The 11,719-nt window shown below is 57.4% G+C and overlaps 1 protein-coding gene across 1 annotated transcript in view; it reads right to left on the reverse strand.

The window, feature by feature from the left end:
* Positions 1 to 8,379: 8,379 nt before the first annotated feature.
* Positions 8,380 to 11,719, reverse strand: part of LOC105505971 (protein ADP-ribosylarginine hydrolase-like protein 1) — a 12,947-nt gene continuing 9,607 nt past the window's right edge. The window contains exons 4-6 of the mRNA XM_011933955.1: positions 11,337 to 11,464; positions 10,622 to 10,754; positions 8,380 to 9,402 (exon numbers count right to left, since the gene is read on the reverse strand). Of these exons, the coding sequence (XP_011789345.1) occupies positions 9,245 to 9,402; positions 10,622 to 10,754; positions 11,337 to 11,464 (419 nt within the window). The 3' untranslated portion in view covers positions 8,380 to 9,244. The remainder of the gene's footprint in view (positions 9,403 to 10,621; positions 10,755 to 11,336; positions 11,465 to 11,719) is intronic.

An 11,719-nucleotide genomic window follows, 5' to 3' on the forward strand; every position in this document is an offset into this window, starting at 1 on the left:
CTGAACAGGCTGAAAACAGACTGGAAGGAAATGTGTGAACATACTTCTCTTTTTGGGTTTGTCTATGTTTTTCCAAAAGAGAGAGCTCTGGTTTTGAAGCCATGGACAGATTTCCTTGTTAAAAGCTGTTGCCAGGCAGCCCTGATGGGGGAGGCGACAGCGGCTGACCACACGACCACGTGGCTGTGTTGCCGTAGGCATGTGATGGCCCAGGGCCAGGACGGACCCCACACGGAGGAGTGGCCGGGCCACAGATGCAACACAGGACTCCGCTTCTTCCACCTCTTCAAGGTGCCTCCCTTGCCCTGTTCAGCGAGTTCACGCGGAGAGAGTGTGCTGTTCTCCCCCAGACTCCGGCGGGCATCAGTGGATCCAGAGGCCTTGCTGAGATCCGGATTTCGGGGCCACACCACCACCGCCTGTGATCCACGGTCTGGGGTGGGGCCTGGGAATCTGCATTTTAACGAGTCCCTGGTGATTCTGAGGCTGCTGGTCCGGGGACCCCACTCGGAACCACTGAGGCAGATGGTCCTTCCAAACCAGGCGAGGATGAGACATTTACACAAAAACTAAACTCAGAACCTGCTGCAAGGCCACAGTGTGCTGCAAGCTGGGACGACTATAAAAATAAACTAATCCAAGGAGCAGCTGTGCGTCCTGCTGCCAGGCACGCCCTTGTTCTGAGTCATCAGAGCCCACCCAGGAAGGAGCCGCTGTGTCCCCATGGCTGGTAAAGTGATCCACGGCAGCCCCAGAACTGCCCCAGCCAGGGCCGCCCACACCCCGCTGAAGCCAGGGTGGACAGGACACTCTCAACTGCGCCGTGGGGACGGGCAGGACAGAGGAGCAGGCCGACCTCGGGGTTGGGGGACCAGCCTGGAGGCATTGTGCTCCCTCTGAAGGCTGTATCCCCTGCCATCACAGGGTCAGCCGCCCTACCTGCCTTCCGCTGGCGTCTCCGGGCACGTCCCCTCTGCTATGACTGGGCCGCCCGTGGATGGCTGCGCTCCCTTCACCCGAGAAGGCTGAACTTCTCAGGCCGTTGTCCACAGAGCCTGTCACACGTTTTGTCCCCGCTGGCCGGGCGTTTCAGTCGTCTTAATGACTTTGCAGGTGAGTCATTTGGATGACTGAACCAGCCATGCTGACTGCTTGCGGTGGGGACATTCTGATCATCTGAATAAAGGCCACCTGGCTCAGCCACGTGTGACGTCCGTCTGCCCCTTCCCACACCCCTCGCTGATGGCTTCTGAGCCCCATGATCCAAATAGAAAGATGAAAAACAGAGCTGGAATTAAACCAGCTCATCCTCCTGCCTTAATGGGAGGTGAGTGTGGAAGCAGAGAGTAATGGAGCTCCGTGCTGACGTCTAAATTCCCATTGCCCTGACCTCAGGTGGTGGGCGGCTTGGGGACGGGACCACTCCCCACACTCGGAGCCCCTGTGGAGGCCGAGCGCCTGTCCCGGGTGGTGCGGCCGTGTCAGTGGGACCCTCGTAGGTTGGACTTGCCTCACGTCCTCCTTAAGACTCACAGTGACTCGAAATCCAGTTTAGCTCCCTGGCACATCTGAGTCTGTGGCCGCTTATGAGGTCAGGGTGTCATCAGGACCTGGCCAGGCCGGCAAGCAGAGGTGGGTGTGGAGGACGGACTCGGCCACCCCATCCCGTGCTTCCGCTGTCACAGGGGCATTCACCCCGCAGCGTGATCGTCTGGAACACGTTTACACTCAGAGATCAGGATGCTCTTCTGGTTTGTCGGCTGAGGATTAGGGGTTCGGCCAGAGCTAGAAAGTCCTCTTTGGGGTGAGTCCCACCTCCCTGAGGTGGCCTCAGCCATGGACCTGTGGCTGTTGGAGGCATCCACAGTTCAGGACAACACCCTTGGGCGGGAGCGAGAGGGGATTCCACAGCCCCCTTCACAGAGCCTTTGTGTTTTGCAGTCATCATTAACCAAGTTCCTCCCTGGGTCTGGCCTGGCCACTACCCTGCTCCCTGCTGTCCTGCCGTCCCCCTGGGCTGCCCCTTCTCATCACAAGGTCCTGCGCCCACCGCCCACTATTGCGCTCACCCTCGCTGGTCCCCGCCCCTCGCGGTAGCCTCAGAGGTGCTGCTGTCTCTGGGTTCCCTGAACCTGCGGGTGGTTCCTTCTTCCGGGGTCTGCGCGAGCAGCCCCCCAGCTCAGCATGTTCTGCACTCTGGGCTTCACTGGCCAGGGGATTCCAGGAGTCCACGGCCCACGGCTGCTGCTGCTGGCATGTCCCAGGTGACTACTGTCACAGCACTGTAATTTTCTAAGATCCGAGTGCACTTTTAAACAAGTCACCTCTGTTTTTGCCCAGCTCCCCACTAGAGCAGAGCCCCTCCGTGGGCAGGACCTGTGTTGGTTCTGATCTCTACTTTCCTGAGCCTACAGCAGTGCTGGGTACAGCTGGGCAGGCTGGCAGCAGACCTGTGGGTGGCGAACAGCGCTCCACAGAGAATCGGTTCACCCACTGCTGGCAGCGCCCCTTGGAGGCTCGGTTCACTCACTACGCAACCCCCTTTCCCTCCTCGCCACGCCCTTTCCTGCCAGCTCCAGCCTCCACCCCGCTTGCCCACTCCACGCCCAACCTCGCTGTGTCCTTCAGCCTAGAACAGCCTCACTGCCTCCCTGAGGAGCTCCTGCTCATCCTTCACAACCAGGCTCAGATGCCCCCACCTCAGGGAGCCTTTCCCAGAGGCCCAGCTCTGGGAGCCCCACGGTGACCCGCACAGACCTTGGTGTCCCCACAAAGGGGAACAGCATGGACGCCAGGAGCACCCCCAAGTCATGAACTGAGAGGGGGGCCCAGCACTTTCCGTGACTCCCCCACAAGGCTCTGCGTGTCTCCTGCGAAGGTGGCCCCCCCCTCTCCCACCGTGCTGCTGAGTGAACGCGTCCTCACATGCCACAGCCAGCGCTGTCCCCGTAGGCCGTCCGCCCCGCCCCTCAAAGCCTCCTGCAAAGGCCCCTGGTCAGAGCTGCGCTGGCTGAGTCTGGGCTGCCCTGTGTGACCGCTGCCCGCCCAGCAGTGCGGGGCGAGACCAGGCCTCCCTCAGAGTCCCCCCCAGCACTTGGACGAGCTGCAGAACCCACAGGGAATGGAATGTCTTCCTCCCAGGGGCCAATATAAACAGCAGGGTGCCCGGCTTTCCTAATTTAGTTGTCGGTGGCTCTGGCCAGCCAGAGAGGTCGTGTGAAAATACAGTGAGACTAGAGCCCATCACAGCGCAGGAGACACACCCGGGCCCACCTTGACATGGACAGCAGCACCCTACGGCAGGTTCTTTGCTGGGGTTCTGGACAGCAGGGCCTGGAGGTCACTATTCTGCCTGGTCAGTGGCTGTGCTGGGCTCACCTGAGCCTGGCCCTGCTCGGAGAGCCCTCAGGCCATGGGAACACCCTCGGCCGTGGTCTCCTCTGAGAGAAGGGCAGGGCCGGTTTCATGCGGTAGCTGGGCCTACGACTGTCCGGCTGTGCCAGGAGCCTGCTCAGAACACGGACCAGCCTCAGCCATGTCACACACATGCCCGCACCAGCCCCCACATGCTTCTGACCGACATTTGGGTGCCCTCAGCCAACAGCGCTTAGAAAACACGTCCTGGGCCTCCATACACACCAGAGGCCTGCACTGCCATTTCCTGCCCCTCTGCGGATGAGCCTGGGGCCACTCGCCCTTCCTTCTCTTGGCAGCTTCGCCCCAGCCTCCCTGCCCTCTGCCCCCAGCCTCCCTGCCCTCTGCGGCTCACCCCCGCTCTCCCTGCCCTCTGCGGCTCAGCCCAGCCTCCCTGCCCTCTGTGGCTCGCCCCCTGTCTCCCTGCCCTCTGTGGCTCAGCCCAGCCTCCTTGCCCTCTGCAGCTTGCCCCCTGCAGCTTGCCCCCAGCCTCCCTGCCCTCTGTGGCTCAGCTCCCGGCTTCCGTCCCCTCTGCAGCTCAGTACCCGCCTGTGGTGTGCGCCTGTCATCCCAGCTACTCGGGAGGCTAAGGCAGGAGAATCGCTTGAACCCCGGAAGCAGAGGTTGCAGTGAGCCGAGATCGCGCCACTGCACTCCAGCCTGGGTGACAGAGTGAGACTCCATTTCAGAAAAACAAAAGAGAAGCAAGCTTGCCTCCTTCGTAGTTTTTTTTTTTTTTTTTTGAGATTGGTTTTAAATAATACAGATCCCTTTAAGTTGAGCCTCCTAAAATTTTACAAATAAATCTAAACTTGATCTTAGCCTGAAGACTGAGAAGAGATGACTAAAGAATCTAATATTAGACTTATGAAAAAGAAAACCTAACCCCAAGGGATGAGTACTTTCTAAAAATCCTGGAAGGCCGGGGGCCTGGCTGGGATCCTGCGGGGTGGCCGAGAGCGGCCCTCAGGCGGGGTGGAGCTGATCTGGCCACGCCCCTCCCCAGCAGCTTCTGGGCGTCATTGCAGCGGTCACTGTCCATCTAGGAAAGCCGAGAACAAATGTTTGCTAACTGCTGCCTGTTGATTTTTGGTAACTAGGTAGGGAATAGTTCAGCCTGTGCTAATGAACCAGCTGGAGAACTAAGTATCTGTATTTCCTGGAAATAAATCTGGCTAACGATGGGTGTGGCCTTTTGGGCCAGGATACCCTAAGGCCTTGACCTGAACATGTTTTGTGACCTACATAAGACCTTATATGTGAGTGACTTAGCTGGGACCTACAAAGGGGCGTCTGGTCAACCGGCAGTGACCAGCGAAGGGGTGTCTAGTTGGCTGGCTGTGACTGATAATGGGGTCACTGTCCATCCCAGGCTGACTGAGGCCGTAAGCGCTGGACGCTCTTCCCGGCCTGAGACATGAGTAAGTCAGCCGAGGGTTCCAGGGATGCTTGCCCACTGCCTAATGACAGCAACTGCCTCGGGCCCCTCAATACCTGTGCGACGTGCAGGGCCTCGGGTTAGTGAGCTTCTGTCACGGATTTGTGCTACAAATATATAGATTATAAAGGAAACCAATGAAACAGCAGGCAAAATTTCTAACACATAATAAGAACTACAGGACGGGCGCGGTGGCTCAAGCCTGTAATCCCAGTACTTTGGGAGGCCGAGACAGGCGGACCACGAGGTCAGGAGATCGAGACCATCCTGGCGAACACGGTGAAACCCCGTCTCTACTAAAAAATACAAAAAACTAGCCGGGCGTGGTGGCAGGCGCCTGTAGTCCCAGCTACTCGGGAGGCTGAGGCAGGAGAATGGCGTGAACCCGGGAGGCGGAGCTTGCAGTGAGCTGAGATCCGGCCACTGCACTCCAGCCTGGGTGACAGAGGGAGACTCCATCTCAAAAAAAAAAAAAAAAAAAAGAGAACTACAATATAGTATATTATATTGCAACAGAATGCTGTTTTGTTGGATAATAGCATTACCGAAGGTTAAATTCCGATTCTGAATAAACAGTGGTTACAGAAGAGCCTGCTCTTTTCTGAGGAAATTCATCTGAAATATTTACGGTGAGAGGACACAGGGTTGGCAGGTTACTCTCAAATGGTTCAGAAACAATTGTGTGCGTGAGCTCATATGTGCGAGTGTGTGTGTGCGCATGCTCACATGGGTGCAGTGAGAGACAAGAGAAAACAGTTAACAGCTGCTGATGCTGGGCGAAGGGGCGTGGGAGTTCTCGGGGCTAGTTTTGTTTGAAACAAACTTAAAAATGAACCGTTAAGATAGGAGAGGGAGACAGCAAAGCCGTGTCATGACAGGTGTCATTCAAGGACCCTGACAGCACAGACAGTCCCGGGAGAGGCGACGCTTTGCGGAACCCCGGGGTGCACCAGCACCCCGCTGGCAGGGCCCTGGGGACTGTGTGCTCTCTGGCTTTCTGGTGGGTGGAACAAGACAAGGCTGTCCCCCGGATCTGCAGGCTGGTCATGGTCCCCACTGGCACCACCAGGGCCCCAGGTCGTGCAGCCTGTCCTGCCCGAGGGAGAGCCAGAGTTGGGGGTCCTGGGCGATCACCCTTCTCGGGGCACAAGGAGGGTGGGGAAGGCATCGTGCTCACGGGGCTGCACGATGGTCAGACCCTGGGGACCACCCCTGTGGCCATCAGACAGAACATTCACGATGTGCGTGGTGCCAGACACAGAGTGTTCCAGATCAGGCATGGTCCCCGCCTTTGTCTGTCTGCCCCAGATCACACACAGTCCCTGCCTTTGTCTGTCTAAGCCCTTGTTTGCTGACCAGCAGCCACTGGTTGGGGTGCAGCACACGAATCCCGAGACGCTCTCAGGCTGTTCTTTGAGACCTCGTGTGAATGCTTTTCCCGCAGCGGGCAGAGCGAGCTGATAACTTATTTCTGTGTGTTAACTGGAAATGCGTCTGCACACCAGGGATTGTAATCAGGGGAGCTGCAGTGCCTGCACTCCGACTCCAAAGTTATTTCCAACCTAATGGAACCTTTGGAATTAACTTCAATGATGGAGTTTTTCAAGAGCAGAGGTTTGGATTGAACACCAATTTGGGTTTTACCAATTTTATCAGCTGATGTTCTATTAATTTTTATACTCACAGCCAAAACAGGTGGCACTGGCTTCTGGCAGCTTGGGCCTGAGGTTATGCAATCGCCAAGGTTTGCTGCGAGCTGTGGTGGTGGTGAGGTCTCCCGGAATTAGGGGAAGGGGAGAAAGCTTGAGTGTGGTTTTCAGATGCATCAGGTTTAAAAGCTGCTCTGTGCTCACGAAATGCAGCTCTGGGAGAAATACTCAGACCTCCTGAATCTTAGTTTCCTTGTCTACAAAACAGGGGTAGTAAAAACGGCCCCGCTTCTAGGGGAGCATTTTAGGCCACCGTGGCCTTGTTATCTGGGTGGCTGGAAGCTGCTTTCCCCACACGCTGCTGTTAACGCATTTGGATTCCCGAACTTGTGCACACGTCACTTTTATAACAACAATGAAACCCGCCGGTGCCATTTTAAACAGCAGAGTTGGCTTGGTGCCCCCTCAGTGTCTCCCTCAGTGTCCCCACAGTGCTTTCTGTGGCTTTTTCTTTTCAATTTTTGGGTCTCTCTGTAACAGGAAAGTGAAGCAAGGCACTGCTGCCTTTTGTTTACGATGCTTGTGGGTTTTGCATTTGTGTGTTCTAATCTAGAATCAGTTTCTAAACAGACTCACTTTCTGATTCTCACGGAGGGGTTTGATTTGCGGATGGAGACGGAGTCCACCCCGTTTGAATCCAGCCATGCCCTGCTCATGTGAGCTGGCCTTTCCTTCCACACAGCAGGGCACACAGCAGGTGGAGAGGGAAGGCCACTTTCCGGAAAGCTGGCTACACAGGTACTACTACTGTGTTACTTACGCTAGCAACAGTTCTGACTTACCTTAACTGGGTTTCTTTTCCTGAAAGGTAATTCTCGGTTAATTTCCCCACACCCACGGTCCTGGAACCACGCTGCATGGATGTGTGTGATGTGAGGCCCATCGCCCCGATGTGCCTGTCTCTCCGGTTCTTCTGACTTAAAGCGCCAGTAGCAGCTCGGTTAGTCCGGTTATTCGGAAGCTCAGCACAGAGCCCCACTGCTGCGGCCCGCCCAGCATAGAAGGCCACAGATTCCTCCAGCAGCATGGACTACACTTCCCACAAAACGAACGGGGCAACTCTAGGGAAAAAGCAAAGTGTACCCCTATCCCCGGGACACTCCTACCCCCGGGACAAACCTACCCACCCCCGACACTCCTACCGCCAGGACACCCCTACCCCCGGACCCGCCTACCCCAGGAACACCCCTACCCCCAGGACACCCTTACCTACCCCCGGGACACTCCTACCTCCGGGACACCCCTACCCGCTCCTCACACTCCTACCCCCGGACCCGCCCGCCCCAGACACGCCCACCCTACCCCGGACACGCCCACCCACCCCCGGACACGCCCACCCTACCCCCGGACACGCCCACCCTACCCCCGGACACGCCTGCTCCTTGGACTGGATGAATGTCGGGGTTGTTTCCACCAAGAGGCGGCGGCCAGGGAGGGAGGCGCCGGGAAGCGGCTGGCAGGGCCTGTCTGGGAAGCCCGGACCCAACACACCTGGGGGGGCGGTCCGTGGCGCCCGCCTGTGAAGCCCACCGGCCTCTCCTGCCAGTCCACTCACACAGGAATCCCAAGTGGGAGCATGAAGACGCCACCACTTTCCCTTTCAACTTATCCCATAGGAGAGGACAAAGCCCGTGGGGGTCGGGCTCGCATTCTGGATGCCCACAGAGATTCCAACCAGCCAGGCTTTCTGCCCCGCCGCCTCCTCTCCCTGAGGCTGGGGCTTCCCCGGGATTCCCACTCTGCCCAGGGGCCAGCTCTTTAAGGAAATCACAACAAAAAGAGAGGCCCCAGGCAAGCGGCCAAGCGCAGCGGTAAACGTCAGTCAACTGCTGTTTTATTCACACCAGATGCTGCATGGAAAAATCACGTCCAAATTTATTTTAAACAAGAGCAAGTGATCCTTTTCCAAGACTCTCTGAGAGAGAACCTCACCGCAGGGACAGTGCTTCCTCGTCAGCGAGCCCGGCAGGGCAGGCGCGGAGGGGAAAGGCCTGCTCTGCATTTGGACCTGGCCCACTAAGGCAGACCAGAGAGACGCCGGAGCTGGCAGGAGGCCATTGAGGTTCTGGTTTTCTCCGTCAGTTGTTTCAAAAAGAGATTGATCTTAAAATCTAGTGTGATTAAAAAGGTGGGTGGGGTTAAGAGCAATGCTTGTGTATGTGTGCCCCAGTGTGGACTGTTTCTCTGTCCAGGCACACACAGCCCACTGTGGATATGGCAGGGGGTGGAGGGCGGGGAGGTGGTGCATCGGCCCTCGGGGGAAATGCACGCCTGGAGGTGGAGGCAGAGGCAGGACGGAGGGTCTGCAGCGGGGCCCTGCGGGAGGCCACCACAGTTAGTGTTGTTGAAGTGAGTGAGTAAACAGCATTAGCTCTGCGGCGGAATAAAATACACCATCTGTCTGGGAGACTGCGGGTGAGTGCCACGCCTGGACGTCCAAGTGCCATAAGCCACACAATGTCAATGTGGATGGTGGAGGACAGAAAATATTCCCGCAGGACAAACGGTGTATTTTATGCAACAGTTAGGATTCTGATATTGGAAATGAGAGTTAGATGTGACCAGTCAGGCGCAGACTGCAGTGGAGCCGCACAGGGACGCCCTCACCCAGGGGGCTGAGAGAGGACACTATGGGCCCCAGGGGTGGCATTGGCTCTCTAGGGGAAAAGTGGCAGAAATGGCTTTACTTCTCCTCTGTGGACAGGCGGTAGAGGGCCGCGCCCAGGTCCTCCAGCTTCTCCTTGTCCTCCAGGTCTTGGTACAAGCCTTTCGGAACGAGGTCCAAGCCGTACAGCAACCCAAACAGGCAGCCTGCAATGGTGCCCGTGGCTGCACTCTCCCCTGAAACGCAAAGGCAGCAGTTGCAGTGGGCTCCACCTGACCAGGGCCGCGAGACCCCCGGGGCTGGCCACCGCTAAGGTGGGTCAAACCCCAGTTCTGCTGGGGGCGGCTGATAAAAGGGACAGGCCGGCTGGCGCGGTGGCTCACGCCTGTCATCTCAGCTACACAGGAGTCTGAGGTGGGAGAATCTCTTGAACCCAGGAGGGAGAGGTGGCAGTGAGCCGAGACTGCCTCTCTGCACTCCAGCCTGAGCGACAGAGTGAGATCCTGTCTCAAAAAAACCCCCCAAAGCAAACGGGAGGGGGACAGGTGCTTCCCTTCTCCCTCCCTGGGTCAGGCATCTGTGTGAAGCGGTGTTTTAGCACCAAGAGTCAGTGAGGCGCCAGGAGGGTGCAGAGGAAGGCGGAGGGAGGGGAGCCCGAGGCCGCACGGTCCCACCCCTGAGCCGGGGCACAGAGGAAACCCCTCCAGGGGCTGGGCCGGCTCTGTGCAGAGGCTTCCTGACCAAACGGGGCCACATTTGTCTTTTCCCAGCTCATGTCTGGTCAAGCTCAGCTCCAAGCCTCACTGAAGTGAGGCAATTTCAGCCAGTCTCACAGAACCTAACAGCTGCTCCCACAAGGCACGGGGTTGATCTTACGAGTAGGAGCTGCCTGGAGCTGCCACAGCCACTCTGCTGGGCTTCTTCCTCTCCCTCCATGGCCAGAGACGGCCTGGGCGGCACAGAGCCAGCACGGATGGAGCAGGAGGCGAGCCCAGGACCTAACTCCAGGCGGCAGTCCGCAACTTCGCACAGAGGCTGCAGAGCAAAGGACAAGACGACCGTGACCTTGGAACAGAACCCTGCGAAGGTGGCCAGCCTGAGGCAGCAGTGGCAAGGGTAGGAGCCTCCATACCCCTACACCCCACCTACTCCAAGGCCGCACAGCCCTCCAGGCTCGTGGACCAGGCGAGAGACTCTTGGTCTGCTGGAGCTCACAGCAGGACCTGCAGTCACACCTGTATCCTGTGACGTCTGCACGTGAGTGGACGTACGTCAGCCGGTGTACCCTGGAGCCTGCGCCCTCCCAAAGCGGGTTCCAGAAAGGAAGAGAAGGACGCATATGCTGGGGCTCAGGAGGTGGCCCCTGAATGCCTGCCGTCCTAGGACACTCCAAGGGGTGCTTCAGAAGAAGGGTGCTACCCTCCTGGCAGCCACGGCCATTAAGGAACATCTCACCTCCATGAAACATGGCCCGGTGACACAGCTCAGTCCAGCTGTTGCCTGCTGCAAGGAGGGCGTCATAGGCTATCATGGGGGCATCATGGCCTCGTCTTCCCCCTCGACCTTCCGAGCTCCACTTCCTGTAGGTCTGACAAGAGAGCCGGGGGTCAGGGGCATGTGCCCAAGTGGAGTCACTTCTGGGTATATTACAGCACAAGCTTCCTGGGTCCATCCTAGTGAACTGCCATTCCATCCACCCACTCTTTTCTTTTTGAGATGGAATCTGGCTCTGTCGCCCAGGCTGGAGTGCAATGATGTGGTATCAGTTCACTACAACCTCCGCCTCCCGGGTTCAAGCGATTCTCCTGCCTCAGCCTCCCGAGTAGCTGGGATTACAGGCGCACGCCACCACACCTGGCTAATTTTTTGTATTTTTAGTAGAGACGAGATTAGTCACCCACCCACCTACCCATCTATTCGCGCATCCATTCATCCATCCACCCATCCATTCACCTGTCGACCCATCCACCCACCCATCTATTCACCATCCACCCATCCATCCACCCATCCATTCATCCATTCACCCACCCTTCCACCCACCCACGCTTCTATCCATCCATCCATCCATCTATCCACCCACCCACCTACCCACCCATCTACCCACTTGCTATGCACTTATTGAGCACCACTGGTGTGCCAGACATTGCCTCAGTGCCAGGACAAGGCTCACCTTTTCCCTCTCTTCTGCGTCATAATTGTCGGGGAAGATGGCTTTATTTTCTGAGTCTTTACTGATTTTCCTCTCCTCCAAATAAAACTGCCATTTAGCTTCAAAGTAAAACCAGTGCTCCTGGTATTCTAAACATAAAGAACAGGGTGAGCTGAACACAACGGCATCCATGGAGTGGGGCGGAGGGCCCTGGGGCGGGTGCAGAGAGGGAGGCGACGTGTCGATGCCCCCTCCACCCAGCTGCAGGCACGTGGAGAAGTGGAGCACCTGTCCTGGAGTAAACCACTGAGCGACTGTCCAGAATTATGAACATGCTGATGTTTGTAGCTGCTTGCTTTTTTTTTTTTTTTTTTTTTTGAGATGAAGTCTCGCTCTTGTCCCCC

This window comes from Colobus angolensis, unplaced genomic scaffold (assembly GCF_000951035.1).
Source record: "Colobus angolensis palliatus isolate OR3802 unplaced genomic scaffold, Cang.pa_1.0 Scaffold13, whole genome shotgun sequence".
NCBI classification, from domain to species: domain Eukaryota; kingdom Metazoa; phylum Chordata; class Mammalia; order Primates; family Cercopithecidae; genus Colobus; species Colobus angolensis.